The sequence below is a fragment of the Artibeus jamaicensis genome, unplaced genomic scaffold (assembly GCF_021234435.1).
Source record: "Artibeus jamaicensis isolate MK-2021 breed Jamaican fruit bat unplaced genomic scaffold, CSHL_Jam_final contig_387, whole genome shotgun sequence".
Taxonomy (NCBI): domain Eukaryota; kingdom Metazoa; phylum Chordata; class Mammalia; order Chiroptera; family Phyllostomidae; genus Artibeus; species Artibeus jamaicensis.
The window spans coordinates 8,085,557-8,109,914 of NW_026521812.1; the positions used below are offsets into that span (position 1 = coordinate 8,085,557).

Sequence of the window (24,358 nt, forward strand, 5' to 3'; positions counted from 1 at the left end):
GAGAGATATGCCTACACCCTGCCCCGCAAGTTGTTACTCTGTACTTTCCAGAGCGATGTAAAAATTGCAGATAAATAATAGTTCTCCTGATTAACTTGAGGTAAACACTGTCTTGGATTTTATGAGCCTGGAAAGCAGGGAGGAAGCAAAGTCGTATCCTTTCCCTCCATTCCTGATGAAGTCCTTACCCTGGAAAATGGCCATCTGTTCCTATACATAAAAACTTCACCCATCATTCTAAAGTGTGTTGGCATAATCACAAAGTGCATATTCATAATGAACATATGCTTATCCCGTGTTGTATTACAGTGAGTCAGCACAACCCAGGGGTCAAGTTGGCAAACTCAGACAAAAAGGAATTATTATATGTTTGCAGCTGTAACTTTTTTTTACAAGCTGTATAAATCATTTGATGCCACTTGGTCAGTAAGCAATTGCCTAGAAAGTGTTCTTTGGTTCCAGTCAACTAACTCCTTTAATTAAATAGTAGCATTTTGTAGGTGCTGTGTATCAATGTCAGAGCCATTGGCTCGGTACATGGTTCAAAGCAAGAGGTGATAAATCTCGTATTTGAGGACCTAATTTCTGTGTTTGAAGGTAAATTAATAAATACACACACAAGTTTTAGTAATGCCATTTCTAAATGTTGGTTGTCACACTGAAGTCGCAGCCTACTTTTTCCTGTATGGTGTAGGTATAATTTATGTAGATGCTTTTTTCCTGCAGTGGCACAAATAACATTTTATCATTACTTTAGGTGTTGTTGAACCAGTCATTTATTCCCGTACAATATTCTTGAACTTTGTCAGGCACTCTGATAGCTACTAAGAATGTAATGATGAGAAATTTTATGAACACATTACAAATTTTATTGGAAAACATGCAAATGAAAGCAAAGCACTCATGATCTCCCAGATCTTCAGTTACTGCTGTTAACTTTTTGGTATATTTTTTCCTGATGGTGGTTGTATGTGGGTTTTGTGTGTTTTTCTTATGTGTTTTTTAAATGAAAGTTCTAATAATTTTAAACATCCTCTGACTTTTATTTTATAATCTTCACAGCTTGAGGTCTGGAACTGTGTGTGAAATTCCGTTGAATACTATATCACAATTTGGATCACCATTTTTTACTTTGAATATTTTGAATCTGTTCTGCTTGTTTGCTAGGTTTGTTTTTTTTTTAGATTCAACTGTTGATGGTTGTGAATTTATTGGCATTTTAATTGTTTATAGTTTTGATCTTCTTTTTCTTTAATAAGTCACTTGAACATTTTGTATAACAATGGGTTGGTGATGATGAACTGTTTTAGCTTTACCTTGTCTGGGATGCACTTTATCTGTCCTTCCATTCTAAAGGATAGCTTTGCTGGATAGAATAATCTAGGTTGTAGATCTTTTTTTCATCACTTTGAATATTTTTTGACATCCCCTTCTAGCCTGCAAACTTTCTTCTGAGAAATTTGCTGACAGTCTTAATGGGAACTCCTTTGTAGGTAACTATCTGTTTATCTCTTGCTGCTTTTAAGAGTCTCTCTTTATATTTAACTTTGGACATTTTAATTATGATGTATCTTGGTGTCGTCCTCTTTGTGTTCATCTTTTTGGGATTCTCTGTGCTTCCTGGATTTGTACATCTATTTTCTTCACCAAATTAGGGAAGTTTTCTTTTATTATTTTTTCAAGTAACTCTTCAGTTCTCACTCTTTCACTTCTCCTCCTGGCACCCCTACAATTCGAACGTTGGTATTTTTGAAGTTGTCCCAGAGGCTCCTCAGCCTCTCCTCATTTTTCGTGGATTCCTTTTTCTTCTTGTTCTTCTTTGTGGTTCTAGAGTTTTGTTCTGTTCCTTAAGTTGGGCCATGTTTCTTTTCTCCTCATTGGCAGCCTCCCTGTGTTTGTTTCTGTGTATTAGATAGAGATGCTTTGACTCTGTGTCTTAGTAGCATTACCTACTGGAGAAAAACGCACCTGTAAGTTGGATGGGGCAGATCCTTAGGTAGTTGCCGGGGTGGAGTACCCTGTGTGAACCAGTTTGATGGAGTGTCAGATACGGTGTTGCTGCTCTGTGGCTCTGTCTGGAAGACGATTCAGAAAAGGGACAGTGGCCACTGTCTGGCCTCTGGGGTTTTGTCCAAGAGGAAGCTGTCCCCCAGTGTTCTACCTGATGCTAGACACTTCAGTTTTTCTCTGCATGCCACTGATACCCTTCCAGGTGCTGCCTCACTGCTGGACCCCACAGGGAGTGAGTCTGTGTAAGTCCTAAGTCTATTGTTGGACCTTTAAGAGGAGATGCCTGAGAATCCCACACTTTCTCCCACCACCCCAACCCCCACTGGTTTCTACAGCCAGAAGTTATGGGGACTCATTTTCCTGGTACTGGAACCCTGGGCTGGGTGTTTTGGTGTGGGGTTGTGATCCCTTGCTTTTGAGGTACCCTCCCAATTCTTATCCCCCAAATGTGGGTGTGGTACTGCCTGTTTGTGTCCATGTCTTCATGTCCCCGTCCCTACTACCCATCTGGATGAATGTGACTTCTTTAATTCCTTGGCTGTTGGACTTTCATACAGTTCAGTTTTCTGATTGCAGGCGATGGTTGTGTTATAGTTCAGTTGTAATTTCCGCTGTGGTTGTGCGAGGAGGTGAGCCGTGTTTACCTATGCCTCCATCCATCGGGACTGGAAGTCCCTTTATTATTCTAAGCTTTTCTCCATGGAAACGAAATCAGCCTGGCAAGATGTAGCAAACAAGGATCCAGTTCTCAGGAGAAGACTAAGTAAAATGGACATGATACTTTCCTTTACCGGAGAAGCAGCAGAATGAAAACTAACTGGCCAGGTGCACAGGGCTCACTGATTTTTTTGATACATATTAATGACTTTATTCCAAAAACCTAATCAATTCACTCGCCTGTGAGCAAACTATATACTCAAATGCCCATGTATGCCTCATTAGCCATGGTCAGTTCGTGTGAATAAATGATCTTATCTTCATCCAATTCTGCTCCAGTGCTCTTTTGAGAAATGGACGTGTATGTGATGTAATTTTAGGTGACCATAAGCCTTGGATTATGGAAGGGCAGTTATTTTTAATATTGTTGTGGGGTTTCTCCAGAGAAATCTATTGGTGTTTTAGGCTGGAGAATTTTTTATGATGTGAGATACCCTGGATTTCATGACCTTTAGTTAGCCAGTGCCCGGCCTGCTAACGGCCAGTGGAACTCCTGGGTCGTAAGTGTGTCCGTCCTCAGTGGACAACCACCAGAAGGGAGTGAAAAAGAATCTATTGTCTAGCTGAATATAAGTCACAGTGATAAAAATACATAGTGTAAACAAACATGAATATGATGTATGCCATGAAGCTTTTGTTATTCAATTGCAGGTTCTTTTACTTCTAGTTTTTCTCCCCACTTGCAGCTGTGAAAGCATGCATGCTCCTCTTATGTTTCTCAGAGGTTTGGTGTGTGTGTAACATGGCTGTGAGTGTCGGCAGTGGAATACTGTGTACACTCTCTCAATAGTCTATAAAACGCTATCCTAACAGGGCTCTGATTTTCATGGATTTGATAATAAGCAACAAACTGTGTATGTGCTGGCGTGGGAGCCTCGGGTCTAACAACGCCCAGACTTCTGACAGTCTTAGTAGTGAACTTTATTGAACCACGTGAATGACGTGATTTTAAAAGGGTATCTACCAATTACATCATAGGATTTAAAAAGAGATTTTAATATATGAAATAAAAACTATTTAATTAAAAAATCTATTAATACACAGATGTGTAAACATAATTAAAATACAGATTTGTCTGAAAGATTATGTATGGGATTTACCAAGTACATTACTGATATGAGAAAAAGTTATGAGAAGGTAACCAGAGACTGAATGGAGAGGTTCACAAGTGAGTAGGACATTTGACAGGACTGGAAATCAGAAGTAGCAGAAAAATGACAGCGAAAAGCACGAAAGTACTATTACTCCTCTCATTGATGTATATGCATTACAGTTCATAAAATGCGGGTGCCGTAGGAACCTTGTTAAGTAAATCTAAAAGGTTTAAAATGTGTATTTTGTGCCCTGGCTGATACAGCTCAGTGGATTGAGTGTGGGCTGCAAACCAAAGGGTCGCCAGTTCAATTCCCAGTCAGGGCACATGCCTGGGTTGTGGGCCAAGTCCCCCAGGGGGGGCCACGTGAGAGGCAACCACACACTGATGTTTCTCTCCGTTTCTCCCTCCCTTCCTCTCTCTCTCTAAAAATAAATAAATAAAATAAAAATGTGTATTTTGTTTTATCTTCTAAGTAAAAACGCAACATTGTGTGGTCACACATATGATATTAAATGGCCCAGAAAGTGCTTCTAATCTGTGACTTGTCTTCCATTTCTTACGGGAGGAAAGATCATCTTCTCCCTCCTCAGTGCTATTATTTCTAATTTCTTGGAACACTCAAGTACCTTTAAATGTTATTATCTTTTTGAGACATAATTTATAGTCATTTAAAATTATTTTAGGTTAGCCAATAAGCAAATGCTTGAATTATTTGGCTCACAGTGTCCTTGCTTCTCTCAGTCTCAGTGTCAATTCCCGTTCACCTCAGCACTTCGTAGGTGACGAGGGGAAAACATGAAACAACGTGGATGTGAACTAGCAATGTTTCCTTTTTGCCTGGAGCTGGGTCAGAATTGTAGTGAGAGGAATGCTAAAGAAACAGAATAACATTAGTTTTGAAGTAATCCATTCATTTATGTAAACAGGTGACAGCAAATAAGGAAATACCTTTCTCCAGGGCAATTGTTTAAAGTTGTTCATTGTTTTTGAGGTTTCTCTTTTCTTTTTTTGTAGGAATTGAGGCATGGTTAGGGAACATTGACTTCTGTAGCCATGTTGATTAATCATTCTTAATCTCTATTTTCACCCTCCCCTCCAAAAAAAGAGTGCAGAAAGATAAATGATTAGGTCTTTTATCATTTCCATTACTCTGAACCTAGCTAAGAAACTTTCCTAGGTGAAATATTGTTTTTTCCTCACAAGCTCACAACTAACTGAAGAAAAAGTACATCCAAGATGTTTTTCAGAAGGAGGATGATATCATAGTTGATGTCTGTGGTGGGGAAAATGGCCACCCAACTATGAGGTCTCCATCCCTAGAACCTATGCATATTACTTTATCTGGAAGAATGGATTTGGTGGATTTAAGTTAAGGGTCTTGAGAGAAGGAGAGTATCTTGGGATATCGATGTGGGCCCTGAATACAATCATTGGGGGTGAGAGGAAGGGGAAATCTGAGAAGGGGAGAAGGCAGGGTGAGCCATGAGATAGAGACCAAGTAAGGAACCAAGTAAGGAACAGCAGTGGCCATGAGACACTGGCAGTGGCGAGAAGCTGACTCAGAGTGTTTGGGGCAAGTATGAGCAGAACATCCAGACTCCAGAACGTTGAGGGAATACATTTCTGTTGTTTTTAAAGCAAATTTATGTTACTTTGTTGTCGTAGCCATAGGAAACAAACCCAATACTGTTGCTCCTACAGTGGGGAAGTTAATCTTGAGATAGTTCCTTTGTTAAGGAGTCTTTGCCAAGGAAATAAAACAAGTTGGAAGAAGATAGAATCAAGAGGCATTTCATTTATTTATTTGGAAAGAGGAATGTAGACCTGTCATCGTCCTTCATATTTGCTTCATTAACTGAACTTTTCTGGCTTTGTGGCTTCTATTTCTGTTTTGTGTTTAAGTAATTAACTACATTTTGAGATGTGACACATATGTTTGTAAAATAGCATTTGTAATGGAAATAATGGGATAAGGATATACTTTCATAATGACTTACTGTGATTTCAAGACAATTTTTAAAATCATTTGAAACATAAAAACAAGCATTTTGAATGCATAATTATGGTTTTATAATAGGTTTAGCTCAAGAATAATGAATATAAGTTATTAATCGAAAGTTAATTGGTAACATCGGCATGGTTTATCTTGTATTTTGGGTATTGCATGCTTCAGTTGACACCTATTGTGCATTTGGGATTTATTCACACACCTCTGGGTCTGATAGTGTATTAAGTTATGAAGAATATTAATATTGCTGCAGAACAATTACTTGTTCATTTGCTAACTGATTAAAATTCATGCATAATTTATTGAAATGAATAGAGATTTTATAAATAAGCCTCCGTGTTCTCAAGGGCCAAAAACCAAAATATATATGCTAATATGAGTCTACTTTTTTTACCTCCAACATAAAAAATTTAATATGTAGTGGTATATTAGTCTCATTAATGCTAGAGTTCACTTCTTATAATCATGCTGTAAATCAAGGTATACGCTTCTAAGCCTCTCCGAACATTGCCACAGTTCCCAGTATGAAGTACTGCTTTGACTACTGGACTGGCTCCTTGGTTGGCTTGACGCTAACAAATGAGAAGTAGGACTGATCAGAGTGAGTTGTTTCCATAATTCAGGCCAAGAACTGATTACTTCAAACTCATTTCTTCATACACATAGAACCACTAGTATTGAATGTTAATTTTGGGTGTTAATATTTATATGCTATCTGAAGAAAAAACAAAGCAAAATAGCATGAAATATAGGATTTGGGGACATATTTATGAATGTGGGGTCTTCAAAAATTCTTAAAACAACCCTAGTTTACCAATGAACGAATGGTAATACCAAGAAGTCAAATAAAATATTCAGGTTTACCCAGCTATTAGTGTATGCATTTTTTGAAACTAGATCTCCTGACTTTAAATTCATGATGTTTTGTGTGCCATTTCCTTAAAGATAGAAATGACAGAAGAAATATTATGCTTTAGTTTTTCACTTCTTTGCAATGTTTTGTTATAGCTTTGTCCCTTCATTCTCTCCTTCCTGTTTTGTTTTCCTGTTTTCTATGGCAGTGCTGTGCAGAGCTGTGATGGATAAGATTAAACATTCAGTGTATACTCATTAGGTCAGGTTTCAGAATACCCATAAGTTTATAGATTCACCAAGGTTTGCTGTTAATTACTTAATTGGACAAATCATTTTATCATGTTAATACCAGGTGTCTTTGTGTTGTTCAGCTGTAATGTGAGTGAGGCATTGCTGTTCTGGGGTAGAACTCCAGGAAGCTGTGTATTTAGCATCATTTTCTACTTATATTAGTGGGTGTGTAAGCAATGTGAAATGAAAACAAATATTGCACATGAGAAACTCAGTTTGTAAAATAGAGACTGCTTAAAATATGTACCACATTTAGATAGTCCGGCAAGATATTTGTATTTTTTCTATTATGTTTTTTTCTCTGTGCAGTTTCATTCCAGTTAAAAGTTTAGAAAATTTATCAACGTTATATTTCTCTCTCTACCAAAACTTACGTATACTATAAGTCGAAAAATGCTACGCTCGTAAAATTTCATTATATGAAATATCTAGCTCTATTGTTCTTTAGCTAATAAATTACAATTCTAAAGTATTTTGGTTATATTTAATCTTTTTATTTTGTAACATCAATTGAAGTTGGTTGTGAAATTGGATATCATTTACCATTTACACAATTTTGATTATATTTGTTGAAATATCCTTTAATCCATAAGGTACAAATTTTGTAGTTAAATTTTATAAATCGGTGTTAAAAACTTCTTTTCCAAACCAATAAAAGTAATTCTAAATATAAACAGCTTATATAGTGACACAGACACCTGCCCTCAGTGCCCACAGCGTCACGGATGAGACATGAGACAAATTCACACAGACTACCGAGTCCTGTGGAGGAAAAGAGACTGCACAGCTACTCCCTCAAGTGGGGAGAGCCTCAGAATGGCCTGGCCACCCTCTCAAGGGGAGAGCACCCCGACCCTTACCTAGACAGGCTTTTATTGTTTCTTATGCACAGGAGTTCAGGTACAGCTTATTAATCATTGTCAGGTAGTAAACAGTAGATAGTGTACGAAGAACTATTGGGGCTTCTTCTGAGTCAGGGTCTATCAGCTAAAAGGCTACAAAACTTTGGGAAACAAACTCATTTCCTGCTTGGACCTTTATCATTTAACTAAGAGCATTCTTAGCAAAGCAGGCTTCACAGGATTTCACATATCCTTTCTCAGGCCTGCTTATCAGGTTATCAGGGGAGCCTGCCCTTTCCAACACAGGGCTGTACTGCCCTCTGTCATTGTTTCAGGATTAAGTCAGTCAGAGGAGGCAGATAGCCAAGGAATTTTTGGAGACTTCTTGGGGACTCAGGGGAATCAGGCTCAGCCAAAGCCAAGGGGCAAGGGTCCATCACCCTCTTTCTCCATAGCCCCCCAAGTCCTTCCCTGGGGCCTCCACATGATCATGCCTGTCTTAGGTCGTCCCCCCCTTGGGGAATCTTACTCATCATTCACTAACTGATCAAGCATTGGGGGTCAGTTATGAAAAAAAGGAGCAGGATCGAAGCTCCTGCCAGGGAGATAAGCTTTGTCTCCTTAGCGGCGTATGGTCCAAAGGTCACTCGCTCGGCCTTAGCCATGGGGGGTTTACAGCTCCAGAAACCAGGCAGGGTGGTTCCCAACAGTATAGCACATATGTCACTGGATGTTAGTTTTGTTTTCACTTTAAACATGAGCAAAGTGAAGGACAAGTTCATATGGTACTACTGATAACTAGTTTGAAAGTAATGAGCCAGAATTAATGATGGGACTAACTTAACATTTTTCAATAGATTTTTTTATTTTAAAAATTTAGTGTTACTCTCTAGATACTCCCTCCAATCATTTATTCTTTATGACAGCATCTCAATTTTAAATAATGAATTTTTAAAAATAATCTTGAAAAACACTTTAGCCTGTGTAGAGATCTAGGCCAGCTAGTGTTATCTTTTAGGTTAAGGTTGTTTGTGACTCAGAGTTACATAAGATGGAAACTATATTTTTATACAATCAGGGTTTAAAGGCAAATCCTGGGCTGTAAGAGGAAACCCTTACTTCATACTAATCTGCATCAGAAGGTTAAACCTATCTATAGTTTTTCGTTGTGGTTTTTTTGCATTGTGTTGTATTCCAAGCATGCATTGTCATCAAGACAGAAAATCCATTTTGCACTATTCTGGCTCTCCTTAACTTTCCTTCGAATCTTCTCAAATTTACTTCTGCAAGGGCAGGGGACACACCTTGTGCAGTTAGATTTGATAGTTTTTCTTTATATAATTGCTTTTACTTAAAAAAAATCTTAGCTTTATTGAGAGAAAATCCACATACTACAAGATTCTCCCTAAGTGATTTCTAGCATATTTAATAATTTGGTGGTTTCTAGTATGTTAAGAGTTGTGCACCCATCACCACAATCAGTTTTAGAACATGCTCATCGCTCTGAAAAGAAACCTCATGCCCATTAGCAGTCAGTCTCCATTCCCCTCATTGCCCAGCCCCTGGTGGTCACCATCTACTCTCTACATAGATTTGTTTGTTCCATAGATTTCATATGAATGAAATCACACAATATGTGGCCTTTTGTGACTGGCTTCTTTCAGCTTGTAACCAAAGTTCATCTATTTTTTAGCATGTGTCAGAATCTCATTTCTTTTTATGGCTGAGTAGCATTGCATTGTACATATGGCACCGGCTTTTGTTTATCCAACAATTCCAAATGTTGACAGGTATTTGTTTTGTTGTTGTTTACTGCAAAAAAGGCTGCTATGGATATTCATGTATATTATTGCAGGTACAAGTTTCCATTTCTCCTGGCCACACACCTGAGTGTGGAATTGCTGAGTTGTGAGGTTACCCTAAGTTTCACATTTGGGGAGCTATCTGCTTTCCACAGTGACTGCACCATTTTAGTCCCTCCAGTCTTTTTCATGTCCTTGTCAGCACTTGTTATTATCTGACTTTTTTTCTTTGTGTCCAGTGATGTTAAGCATCTTTTCTTGTGGTTGTTGGCCATGTCCCTCTTCTTGGGAGAAATAGCTGTTCAGATCCTTTGCCCGTTTTTTCCTTGGGTTGCTTGTCTTTTATTAAGTCAAAAGAGTTCCAGAGGTATTCTAGATTTATATTCATTCTTTAAAAAATAACCTTTAAAACAATGTCAAGGCAGTCACAATTTTATAAGAGTAACACCTTCCTTGCAGGGGTATCCAGTCTTTTGGCATCTCTGGGCCACACTGAAGGAAGAAGAGTTGTCTTGGGCCACACATTAAATACATTGAAACATGTAATCAGAAAAAAAATCTCATAATGTTTTAAGGAAATTTTTGATTTTGTGTTGGGCCGCATTCATAGCCATCTCGAACCACATATGGCCCACTTGCCACAGGTTGGACATCCCTGCTTTAAAGTCTTTTGGCCCCTGGAAATATTCTTTTGGACATTAAGAGAAGACCTCACCTGGTCACAAAGTAGTAGTTAGCATGTCTCTGTGACATAGCATGGACAGAGTTAGCACTGTGGAGACCTTCATAAAGCCCAGCACTGAATTTCAGCTACACTGTTGTCAAATAAGGAAGAAGTGCTTTAATTCATCACTCGTCATTTCTATAAGTTCAAGTGTTGAAATAATGTTTCCTGAGGTTTTTTTTCAAGCTAAATATCTAAGCTGTCCAAAATTAAATTGTGGTATACCTTTGACATTTGAGTTTAATATTTGATGCATTGCCTTAATCCGTGGTGCTCCCAAAGGTCAGTGATATGCAGTGAGTTGAGATTTTGCCTTAGTGTTAATTTTAATTTCTTATACTCTGAGATGGGGATGTGGAAATGAGTCAGTACCTGGGATTAGCTTCTGATTTCTGCTTTATGCCTTTCTTCTTATTTCATCAGCAGGAACTCTGCAGAAGTAAAAAATACAGCAAAGAAAAAACACCACACAGCCATCTTTCATGAACTGAATGACAAGTGATAGCAGTATTGAAGATTTGTAAAGGTCATAAGACCTCAGGAAGGTCAAAGGCAAACTGCACTCTGTTAGTAGCTAATCAGAGCTATCCATTTCTAAATATTTCTCTTTATTTTACTTATTTACAATCATTTTACAATTTTGTTTCCTGGAGAAGCATGAATTTAATAAGAGGAAAACTTACCATAATGGATTATAGCCCATGTGTGAAAATATTTGACCTTTAAAAGTACAGTTGCAGGACCACTCATGCCCCAGTTTTCTTGTATGTGTTTATTATATACTCCTAAATAAATTATTTATTAAGCCTTTAGGCTTTGAGATCCATTAATATATTTCTATGTATTATAGTCTTTTGGCCTTTTAACTAATTAGGTTGTATATTAATTTTTCCTAGAACCACCAAGACCCATTGCTCCTCCCCAGTTGCTCGGCGTTGGGCCTACATATTTGCTGATTCAGCTAAATGCCAACTCCATCATTGGCGATGGTCCCATTATCCTGAAAGAAGTGGAGTACCGAATGACGTCAGGTTCCTGGACAGAGACCCATGCAGTCAATGCTCCAACTTACAAATTATGGCATTTGGATCCAGATACTGAATACGAGATCCGTGTTCTACTTACAAGGCCTGGTGAAGGTGGGACGGGGCTCCCAGGACCACCGCTGATCACCAGAACCAAATGTGCAGGTAAGACTGAATAGCAAGCCGCTCTGTGTAGTGACAAATTTGAGCATAAGACACATACTATACATACAGTATTGAACATTCCAGTTATTAGATGCATGATGTAAGTGATTGATTATATCATGCACACTATTCTAAGTGTTTCAGTGAATTTGGTAAATTGTACCCTTGGATATGTCATAATTGGACTACTTTAGGTGCATCGTGAGTCTTTCACTATTACTCTTCAGTATTTATTTTATATCCATACTCTTTTCTTGTATGTTAATTTTGGTCAGCTTGCCTGTATTCATCCCCAAATCTCTGATAGACACAGGTGAAAGTATTGAGAGCAAACCTTGGCAATCCAAGCAAGCACTGAATACCTTTCTAGTATGTGAAAACTGTCTTCCTTGACCATCGCAGAGACCGTATCTGATCACATATGAAATGTTACTCTGAATCAAACCTCAGTGAGGCAGCTCTGCTGTTCAGGAAACCCAGTGGTTGAGAACCAAGTCAACAGGGTGACAGCTAGCTGTAGAACACAGGGAGGCTTGCCTTTTGTTTCAAAGCCTTGTTATTGCCTTCCCCATGTCTGAAACGGACTGGTGAAGATAAAAACATAAGGAGAAAAACAAAGAAATCATCAAAAGTGAAATAGAAATTAATGTATAAACATACATCTTAGTTCCTTTTCTAACATATTGTTATAAGGGAAGAAATGGTTAGCTATTTGTTAGAAGCCACTGAAAAGTTTAATCATCTAGGTTATTAACAGTGCTTGTTTTAGTGCACTCTTTATTTTGTTATTGAAAATAGTTTTGTTGAAAAGACATTTTTTTAATTCGTCAAGCATTATACTGAAACACCTGCAGAATTAAGCCATGGATTTGTGCATCGTGAACATTTAATGATCTAGGTTTTGGAAATTGAAAACGAAGACTGTGGGGATCTATGAAAGTGTAAATGCCTATAAAATGTCTTTTGTTTCTTGAACATCTGTTTAGCATTTACAGTATTTTGTGGCTACTCACAAAGAATACTGATTTAAGGTTGAAACAGAACCTATGAAATTTGTTTATATACTCTCATCTTAAAATATTTTAATCTGGCTTAATGTTATATATTAATATTTACATACTAATTCATATATTAGCATGTCATACTAATATGGAAAGATTTTCAGAAACAGGAAGTTTATCTGCTCAGTCATTAGTCTCAATCCTTAATCTGAGATTTAGAAATAGAAATTCTACTAATGTGCTGATCGATGTTATGTGGCAAGTTGTTCTGATTGTAGTGGAGAGAGATAAGTTCATGTCACAGCCTCATCTAGTTGGAGGGATAATTTAGAAAGGAGACAGTTTGAAAGCTGAGAAGTAGCTCATTCTGTCTTCCAAAATTAATATCCCATGATAACAGAAAATGAACAGTGGGATTCATTTTACAGAGGATATTGCATATACATTTTCAAGTAAAAATTACTTCTTTTCTACATTTAATTTTTATAATTAATATACAAATTAGAATAATAGTGGTAATTTTGCTATTCCAGCATTCCCCCTTTTGATTTCCTGTGTCCAGACTTCTTTAAATATCAAAACTGCTTTCTTATTTTTAGTTCATCAAAATAAACAATTAAAAATTAACAGAATATATTGCTAGTAAATATGTACTTTTTATTTAATTTAGAAATTACTTGATGTAGGTTATTGGTGTGAGGGCTCATGGATGTTGAAAGTGAGTGGGGTGATGTTTTAAAGCTGGGTATGCTGTACTACATGATGATATGGATAAAAACATTTCATCCATTATGGATGGAAACAACATGTCCATAAGCATTCATTTATCCTCATTGAATGCCCTTAAAATCCATACTGAAGTGCAGTTAAAATACACATTGAAATGCAATGTCACAAAAATGTGACTAGAAAGTGCTTGGAGGTATTTTAAGAATCGTCTCACTTGTGTGGGAGGGGGTAGAATAAAAATAACATATATTCATAGCTGCTTTCAAATTTATAAATGTCTTGACCTTTTGGAATTATATTGGTCTTTTCCTCTAATTCTTTATTTGAGAAGAAACATTTAATTTGTGGACTTTGTAGCACAGAGCAGTATCTGGCTCACTCATCGTTTTCATTTCAACTGTAGAAAGTTTATTGGTTTTTAAATGTCTTTCACATGTGGTAAGTCTTGTTCTCATGTTTATTAATTTATTAATGTCCTCATAAGTTGTGTTTGATATAGATTTTCATGGTAAAAAAAAAGGTGCTTATAGACTAGATTTAGTAATTACATTATAGATTTGAAAGAAACTGGGGTTACTGTTTTACTAGGAATGTCTATACTAATCATGCCCTGTTGTTAGAAAGGGAGGGAAAGCTTATAAAAGAATATATTGTGTTAGTTATTAAACTATCTTTGACCATCCGAAGTTGAATAACCGATATACCTTGAATATCTAAATACGGAGTCAGTCTCGGTTAAAATTACATGGTCCATCAACTTCCCTTCTTCAAGTCCCACCTACCTTTCACCCAATACAAGGGCCCTCACACTCTACCAGTGCTGTCACTGGTCTCATCCCGGGGTCCCAGAACAACAAAATAGAACACAATGTGTGCTAACTATGACATTATCTAGTATTTAGTATAGATTTCAGAAGCTTAAAAATTCTCCCAAAATGATTGTGCTTCCATTGCATTGTCGTAAGCTCTTTTCACAAGGGCTGGCATGTAGGAAGTGTTCATTAACACTTAGGCATTACTGTTGCTCTTAATTATTAGTAATGAATCTATGTATTTTTATTAAAGAAACATGGATTACTTTAAAGTTGAAACTACTTTTGAAAAGCAAAAGAATGAAACGCTTCCTAATCTGGGGAAATGACCCTTTGAAGTCTCCAACATGGTCTTCCGGAGCAGGGTCAATGTAACTGTATTAAGCTGGGCAAGCCCTGAGCACTGGCTCTGTAACCCCTTCCATTTTAACTGGGGCTGGGAGAGTGCGCCCTGTAGTTGTGGTGTTTTGCCATTAATGTCATGGTGCTGAAAATGTTGATTATTTCACTGTAGCTATTTTAAGAGACCCTGCCTCGTAGACCACCAGGAAGCCTTAAAAACAAGTATAAAAACTTCTTTGCTGTGTTTGTATCTGATATAAATGTTATATGAAGTTCTTATAAGTAAAAAAGGAATGATGATAATTTTCTGCCTCTGAGAAATTCTGATTTTATTTTGGTGTATCAGAGGGGAACAATTTTGATATTACATACCAATTAAAAAGTATATTAGTTATAATTCCATGTTAAATATTCTATTTTAATGTATTTAAGCCATTGAAATTTTATTTCTTGCATAATCTGTCTATAAATAATTTTATAGCAAGTTAAAGAAATGGTTTTATGTATTTATGTGCATCAGTGATACAATTTTGTATTTCAACATGCAGTGTAGATTTTCATGGTTAAGTATTGGTTAACATAACTTTATAATCAGCATATGAAGTGAATTTATCATGGTATTTTCTTTTCACACCAATCCTGTGAATTAGGTATATTTTGCCTATTTTGCAGCTTGTGAACCTAAGACTCAGGAAAAGCAAAACAAAACAAGACTTGCCTAATGTGAGACAACTTGGCAGCTATGGCTCAAATGCATTTTTGGGAAGTGGGGTTTCACTTAAAAAGTCTGAATTCTTTCCCTTCTTTCTGCCACCATAGGTGACCTTTTAGGTGATCTTTTTCCTTTCATGAGTGTACAGTAGATAGAATCTGAGAGGGATTTACTTTTTTATAAAGAATATCTGTGTGGATTCCCTGAAAAAATCATAGTTTGATGTTTGCAACTTCACTTTTATTCACTCAAGTACCTTCTCTGTGTTAAAACATTTTACTCAGTGAAAGAAGCGTAAATAAAATCTTCTAATTTATCTTATCTGAAAATGTCCTACCTAGTTGCCAAAGCTCTTTTTTGCTGTTTTCTTTTCTTCCTCTGTGAAGTGTATTAAAATCATCTGGTAAGGGAAATTACCTGCTTCAGGGTCTCGCAGGTTCAGAGAGGCGGTAATTACAGTCTCTCGTGGCTGTAGCAGCCTGTGCGAGCCTCATGCTTCCCTGTGCACCTGAGGGGATCGGTTATTTCACTCTCTGCTCACAGCCTGACCCATGTTTTTGTTCCCATAATGCTTCTTCAGGCATTTGATAAATTTTTAAAAAGTGTAAATATGAAGTTGTCTTAAAAATGAGAAATAATTCAAAAACTTCAGTGAACAATCAAAGAAAGTATGCTCTTTTTTTTTTTCCATGTGTCTGCTTCCTCTGGGTATACCATCTGGTATTGAAGCTACGAAAATACAGTTTCCCTTTCTCCTATTAAATGGAAATAAAATATGCCATCCTCAGAAATTGTCTGCATCACATACTTTGGCAATTGCATGTTAAAATTGCTCTTTTAAATTGCCTTCTCCTTCCGGGCAACCCATTGCAGCTCTGCTTTATGATTAACTGACATTTTCGTAGTATTCCCCTCATAGAAAAGGTGAAGAGTTCAGGATGTCCAGAATAGAATATATTTATACAGTTGCAAAAAGTACTTTCTACTCTTATATTGAAGTTCGATGCTCTTGGCAATTTTCAGTGCAACATGTAGATCTATGAAGCAGTGAAAGGGAGAGTATCTTATTTTACACATAAACATTTACTAAAAATACATTTTTTCTCTCCCAAATTGAAACTGGAAGGAAAAGTCAAAACAAAACTCCATCATACACCAGAAACCAAAAGGTGACAAATTAAATTTTGGCCTTATGGCTACAACTTCATCAGCAAAAGGGAGCCATGTATTGGTTTTTACTGTGGTCCCAGATAGTTATCTATCACAGAGACGAGGTATCGCAGAAACTGAGCCTGGAGGTGAAAAGAAAAGCAACCACTTCTGTAAGAACTGAAGGGTGAACAGTGGTGAAGAACACCAGTGGAAGGGTGACAGCTCTGTTTTAAATTGAAGGCTTATATCAATACTTGTTTTAACATTTTTGAAATGTATTTTCTTATATATGAAGTTCATGTGGCTTTTTTATTGTTTCCAAGCCAGGATTTTAGAAGGCAATGGTATTATTTAGAAATTAAAAATAACAAAGGTAAAAGGCTATAAGAAAAGTAATAAAAAGCAGGTTTTTGATTTTTGAAGAAAACCTGGGAAAGTAAAATTCTGTAAATTTTCGTTTCTTTTTTGTAATAATCCAATTTTGTTTTTCAGATTCTATCACAAATATTGCAGCTTGAAATACATATATTTACTGAGAAAAACATTTATTGGCTTCCTTGTTAACAGCACCGGGTTAAGTGCCAGGTCTTCCAAGTCATACAAGCAGTGCTCTCCCCTCAGGTCCCTGGTAAACACCAGAGACACACCTGTAAATAAAGAGTGAAAATACAAAGTGATAGAAATTGGGAGGAAGAAGCTGTTCTTCTTTAAGGGGGTGTTTTAGATAAGCTGTACCCAGAAAAGCATGGCTTGTAAGCTGTATCTTAAAACCTAACAGCAAGTTTTTAAGGCAGACAAGTATAGAAAATAAACAGAGGGGAACACATGTTTAACCCAGCAGTAAACATTGCTGATGGTTTGGGGTTTGGAAACAGATGGGGCATTCACTGGCTGTCTCTGTGCCATGGGAGAGCCGGGCCGCGGTGGAGCGTGGCCAGGTCTCACACGGCCCAGGCTGCTCTTCTCCTGTTTTTCAGAAACACACTAACATGACTAGGTTTGCTATTTAAACCAGTCATCCCATTTCTGAGGAAGATGAGTTTGAGTTCAGGAAAGACTAGGAGCAAAGACTGAAAACATGCTTAGGGTAATTTTATAAAACATGCTATCTCTTCCTGTACAGCATGTCTCATTTTCAGGGAGGAACACAAAATTTGTAAATTCTTGGAAAGTATTGTCTTTCCTAATAAGCAAACTAGTTTCTATCATCAGGGATCTTAAAGATATTTTATAGGTGATCTAACTTATTTCATTGTTTGATTTACTTCTCTTTTAAAAAAGTATGTTTCCCAGAGTGATAAACAAATATGCAAAACTCTAATACAACACATTTTAGAGGAGACAGTTATGAAAGATTGAAGTGAAGTTCAAGAGCTACTCTGTATTCGATAAGATACTTAAAATTTATTTTATAAATTATATTGAGTGTCCAAGTTGTACACTTTGCCACACTTAGGAAGCAGAAGATACAACATTAGTAATACAAGATCCGCCCCCCCTTCAGGAACTGACACTCTAGTGTTAGAAACTGTAATAACAACAGAAACAATAAATGATGTAACAAAGATAAAAAGTGCTTTAGAAATCCAGGGTAAAGAAGAATAATTTCTGACCAAAAGTTAATTTTTTCTCAAGTGATACGTTTGAGCACAATATTAACCTTTGTTTTCTGAATGGAGCTGGGTAACAGCATATGCAGCCTCCTAGTTCCTCAACTGTGATGTGATGCAGAAAACAATGTTTAACCACTTGTCACAGCAAGGATGACACCTTCTTTCTTTCCTTTCTACCAACACTTAGGTAAACTATATGCCAGATGGTGGCATTCAGTGGAAAATATAATTCATCTTTTAATTTAAATCATCCAAATAATTTGTTTGGTTTACTTGAATTCTCTAGGGCCTGTGGATTATAGAAATGTTATTTTAAGTTGCATAGAGCACATACATTCTACATGTCCAGTGGGTGGGGGGAGATATACTTAGAATATATTCAATTTCTATTAACTCTGCCAATGGTCTGTAATGCTAGGATCTCCCAGCATAAGACTCATGAAATGGGAACTAATATGAAAATCATCTTTTCTCCTACCTTTTTTGGTCTTTCACCTCTGGCATGGGTTGTATGGTTAACCATACATACAGTTCATGGAACATTTTCTTATGGGGAACATCTTTAGTAACTGCGTAATTAACTTTACCAAGTAGAGTTGGGTTACTTCGAGCTCAGAATTGTCTTCTAACTTACTTTGCTGCTAAGAAAGCATTTGGTAACCAGTAAAAACGACACTATTTTATTTATCTGTCGTACTTAACTACATGCTGAGTCTGTTAACGATATCATTAAGTACTCTTTTTATTGGCTTCATTTGTTTTTATTGAATTTTGCATACTACAATAAAGCTGACAGGTGGAAATGATTTGAATAACGGCATCAGTTCCATTAAATATCCCAGATTTTCCCTCTGGCCCTATGTCTCTTTTTATATTAGGAAGTAGAAATAAAAGTAAAATGATATTTTAATATCTCAAATGATAATAACACAAGAGCATCTGAAGTAGAAAATGACCTAGATAGAATTAAAAAGCTATGGAACCAGATGTTGAACACTAATGGATGCGCTGAATGTGAGATGCATTCAAGACACTGAACCCGTGAGTGTCAGACCCAGTTGTGCTTCCACGGGTGCATACTGGCCCTTAATTTTCTTCCTTTTTACCCAGATAATCTACCTTTGTCTTCAGTTGTCACTCCCTGATTTTTCCTCCTAACTTAAATTATAATTTGTTTTCTTTGCTTCAGAATAAGAAAAAAAATGGTCTTATTCAGGCTCTGGCAAAAAAAAAAATGCAGTCACATTTTCTTGGGCAGCAGTATAGATTCCTGATTATTCTTGAACTCACTTATCCAGATCCATCTTAGTTATAATCAGCATTTTTGGAGAATGTTGGTCACTCTACCAACAGTTTCTCAAATGGAAAAAATGAGTTTATAAAGATGTATCTTATTTTCGTTATTTAACTTGACTCTTAATTAAATCTGAAGATTAGATTATCATCCCCAGAGTCTCACTTTCTAGTCTTCACTGTCTTTCTCCAAGATACAGCCTTATTATAACCAACAAATGCTATAGGGATGCCTTTCTGTTTTTCTTTTCTACCAACCTGTATAGAAACTACAGAGAAAAAAAAACATATTCCATGGCAAAAGATAAGGTGTGAGCTCTTATGTTATTTCTTCTGTTATAGTAAACATTGTAATCTCCATAAAAACTCCAAAATGACAGAAATCCATGCCTTTTTTGTCACCCAAAGAAAGATCTGCACAAATTCAGCTGTCACTATGTATGACATGGCCTAAAAATCACTGAGTGATGTCCATTTTAATTGTCTCAGACAGATCATCTGGGCAAAGTTTGAGTTCAAATAGCTCACCTGTCATTCTCTGGCTTTGTTATTATTTCTCACATCTGTGGTCCTTCACAATAGAGGAATAACATACAATCAGAAAAAAGTTTATCTTATTACTGTATTTTTAAGCTGGTACTGTTATATCCACCCCTGAAACTATACAAACATCATATTTTTTATCCTACTGTTACATGTGAATCTATAATACTTTATTGTTAAAACAAGGTTTTATTTTATATATGCATAAAATAAATTACATGGTTTCCTTTTAATAGTAATTCTGGAAGGAAATGAAGTTATTTCTGTTCCAATTTTTAGGTATTTCTATACATGACGAGCACCGGACGTGCTTGCTCATGATTCAGGATAATGTGTACTGGAAACCATAACGCATTTCATTGCAAGAAGTGTTTTCTTCTCTACTATAGATATTACACATGGATAAAGAAATTGGTGTCTAGTTTTGAAATATAAATGGCAGTAATCTTTGCTTGTTACACACTGCATTAATTTTTAACTTGTTTTTTGCCATCCAGTAAATTATTATAGTGTAGAAAATTTAGGAACATGCTTTCAAGGTTCAGTTTCTCCAGGACTAAACAATGATATCTTAAACTTTCCCTCATTTTATCCCCTTTATCTGATGACATTTTAAAGCACAAATCAGTATATTGATGAATTTGTGATTTTTGAAGAAAGATAGTAAAGTTCTCTCTGCTATTTTCAAAATTACAAAATGAAGATAACAATAGCCGTTCTCTCACCAGATGAACCCCTTCATGGACCATCATGGAAAATATGCCGTAGAGAATGAAGCCTTCCTCTTTTTCAACAAAAACCACCTGTTGATTTCGAGCACAGGCTCTCTAGTGGGTTGGGCCATTGGTCCTGTTTTCCTTATTTAGTCAATGAAGTTTGAATTCTTATCAGATTCTAAGGTGGTAGAGATAAGATAGTATTTTTCTTATTTATCTTGTTTTTAAAAGTAAAATTAACAGGTAACTAATACGTAGATCCCCTCCTAACAAGTGACGGAATGTTGAGACTGAATCATCATTCTGTTTAATTTTACTTAAATAATCTTTTTAACTTATTTCCACCCCACCTAAATTGTATCAGTAGAATACAGAATGCTGCTTGATTTTCAAAGCAATGTGGAGAGGACTTCTGCTCTGAGTCCTCCTTCCATCTGATTCAGATAATCCTCTAACTTCGGCTTCTGCTTCACTCTGGTTTACTATCCACAGAGGGAAAATTCATTTTTAAGGCTATGTTCCATGAATGATCTAGCTACTTTGAACAAAAAGTCAGCTCTTTGGATTAAATTAACACTTGATATTTCAGCTTAATTAAACCAATTTGGGTTTTCTTTTAAAAGTTTATAATCAATATTGGCAGTCTGGATATCACCTTAACATTGTATTACTGAGGAATACTAAAAAGCAGAATCGTTGTTTCAGAGTTCCCTTTCATGTTCTTCCATCCGTCTCTGGTGAATGCTGTGTCGTATGTGTTGAGTGTATTGTGCTCTGCTCCACTTAGTGGAGCTTTGCTCCACTTAGGATGAGAAAATGCACCGGGTTGCACTAACTATGTCTAAGATAGAAGTCCCTTGATTGAAATCCCAGACTTTATAAACAGCTCGTTAGAATTTACATACCCAAGTCATTTTTGTAAATTATGCATAAGAAACATTACATCGAACTTAACAAATTGAAATTTTTTTTAAATTTATTTATTTATTTATTTTTAGAGATGGGATAGGAAGGAGAAAGAGAGGGAGAGAAACATCAGTGTGTGGTTGCCTCTCGTGTGGCCCCCACTGGAGACCTGGCCCACAACCCAGGCATGTGCCTGACTAGAAATCGAACCTATGACACTTTGGTTCACAGCCTGTGATCAATCCACTGAGCTACGCCAGCCAGCATCAAATTGAATTTTTTTAAAAAGCACTTACTACAGTAAATGTCTATACAACTATCACCATTTTTTTTGTCAGTGTCCTGTCATCTTTTCAGTACCTGTGGTTTTATTCTTTAAGTTGTAAAAATCAGATATATGCAATATTGTATTCCTCTTACTGTGCTTGCCATCATATCATTTCCTGTGTTTCTACAGGACATTCTAACACTCACCTTTAATGATTGCTTAATATCATACTGGGCAAATGTAGCACTAGAGTGTACTGAACCATTCTTCTATTACTAAAAGTTTGGACTACCTCCAATGAATCAGTTATTTTAAATGCTTCAGTGAGGATCATGCATGTGTCATTATTTTGTACATGGTTGAAAATTTCTTGACAAATAATATTCCACTGCCATCTCTTCCTGGCATCAGCAAAGACATGCATGAAGTCATGTAGTTTTACTGTAAGAAAGTGCTTCATAATCAAATCCGACTCTCCCATTTATCACCATGTTGGGCACTTGTTCTCAGTAGAGAAATAATGTGATCAGTATCAAACAATTTATTGATGAGAAAATCAAGACTCACTCACACTGCATTTTCTGTTTTCCTTTACGTGAGTATCTCCTATGTGGCAGGTGCTGCCTCCACGCTGGGTATTCTGAGCTGAAGACTCTGCTGTGCGGCCACTCAGTGTCCAGAGAACCATTGCAGTTCCCATGTATTGAGTACTTACTTCGTGCCAGGCACTAGCGCTTAGCCTCAAATCCAGGCTGTCTGAGTGCATTTTTACGCTGAGCTGCCTAGAGAGGTTAGAAGAGGGGCATGTAAGTAAATAACTAGACCAGTAGTGGTACAATACATTGTGCTTTGGGCTCTATGGGAACACAAATAAGCCTTGAAGTATGAGAATTTCATGAAGCAGCAGATCACGCTAATTAGTAGTGATAAATTAAGGTTCATGAGTCAGTAAAATCATACTTACTGCTGGGCAAGTAACGTACAAGGCAAGTAACATACTCTCATACTTTGCTACTGAGCCAATACCATAATCTCTCTAATGTTTCATATTGTCATCTGTAAAATAATGATCAATAATTGAACTTGCAGGCTTGGTATTTGTAAGATAATTCTTGATGTGCTAAAGCTGATAATTAGTTGTTAAATTTTCAGGAATTTTCCAGCGGGTTGTTAAATTATTATTAAAAAATAAATATACAAACAATAATATCAGTTATATTTTAAACAAAAGTAGTAGGTACTAAAAACTTTCTTATTATTTCAATATATTTGCATCATTGTCTATGTTCTTGAGGCTATTTATGTCTATTTTATCTGTATATTGAAGATACTGTATCACAAACTAATGTTTATTTCTTCTAATTATGTTTTGGGAGTATTACAGCATGGAAATTGGTAAATGCTACAAACCCGGGCCTCTTTCTTCACCTTACCACCTTCCCTGTTTTTTTGAGAGCCAAAAGCATTCTAAATGTGTTACGCATTCCTGCACACCACTGGAGATAATGCATGCAAAATGCTTCCTTAGCATATACGCCACAACAAATATTAGCCGTTACTGCATCACATGCCATTTCATTAAAAATATTTATTTTGATATTCTCAAAATTACTGAAATGAAGAAAATCTAAAAAAGTGATGCTGTGACCCACCCATAAGCCTACCTCTGTCATGTTTCCTTTTGCTGTATTTGCTATGTCACATACCTATTCACCTAATTCACCTTTTATTCATCCATCATTCCATGTTAACTTTTTATATAATATATTAAATATTTTGTTTAATGGAGTGAATTTTAAAGGATAATTAGTTTGAAATATTTTTATTAAAATGTTTAGAACGATTTGTTTTTAGAGGTGATTTTGTAGTGGTAGTTTAGGGAAAGGATTGAAAGATTTCAGGGAGATTAGAAGGTGGCTGCATCAGTCTGAGCAAAAATTGATCAGTGCTTGAAGTGAGGCAGTGGAGACAAGAATTCCAATGAGGTGACTGAGTTGAAAGAGATTTGAGTGGTGCAATCAATAGAATTTGGTGACACATTGTAAGTGAATTCTGGCTTAGAATATTTAAGGTATAGTGCCAGGTTTTAAGTTGAAAGAGTAAAACATTGGGGAAAGCATTAAAAGTGAAGTAGCTTTGTTTAGTGTTACAAATGAAGTATTTGGCAGGCAGTTAATACTTCGGTTCTTTTCACTTCAGTAGAGACTGTAGAGAACAGAGTGCACAGATCTGGGTGCCGTCACCATGTCACTGTGTCACGGGAGTCATGGGTATGCTGTCCTTGAATTAGAAATTTATGTAAATCTTATTCAACCACGTTTAAAATATTACTCTCTTTTTTCCCTGGGGGGTGGAATGATACTGTACATATTAGTATCTTATTGCATTAATTATACAGATGACTGGAATTGTTCTTGTTTTTACATAGAAACAACTTTAAAATATATAATGGCTGTTTTATATTGACAAATGCATTAAACACATTCGGGGCATGCTTTATAAAAACTGATTAGTTTGTTGAATTGTGACATCCATTTGTGCATCTTAAATGTTCCCCATAATGAGCAGGTAACAGCACAAAAATAAGGGCAGAATCAAAGTGTGGTTTAGTGTTGGTTTTCTCCAGCTGATCCTAGGCGAACTCACAGATAGGCTAATGCTGTAGAGTGTGCTTCTATCTTTATTCTCGAGTTGTCTTCTGAACTGCTGTGGTACCTCACCCTCACCTCACAGATT

At 36.4% G+C, this 24,358-nt stretch overlaps 1 protein-coding gene across 1 annotated transcript in view; it reads left to right on the plus strand.

Annotated features, from left to right (window-relative positions):
• Nucleotides 1-24,358, plus strand: part of PTPRK (protein tyrosine phosphatase receptor type K) — a 498,469-nt gene that overhangs the window by 291,670 nt on the left and 182,441 nt on the right. Inside the window, exon 7 of the mRNA XM_053664761.1 lies at nucleotides 11,242-11,535. Within this exon, the coding sequence (XP_053520736.1) occupies nucleotides 11,242-11,535 (294 nt within the window). The remainder of the gene's footprint in view (nucleotides 1-11,241; nucleotides 11,536-24,358) is intronic.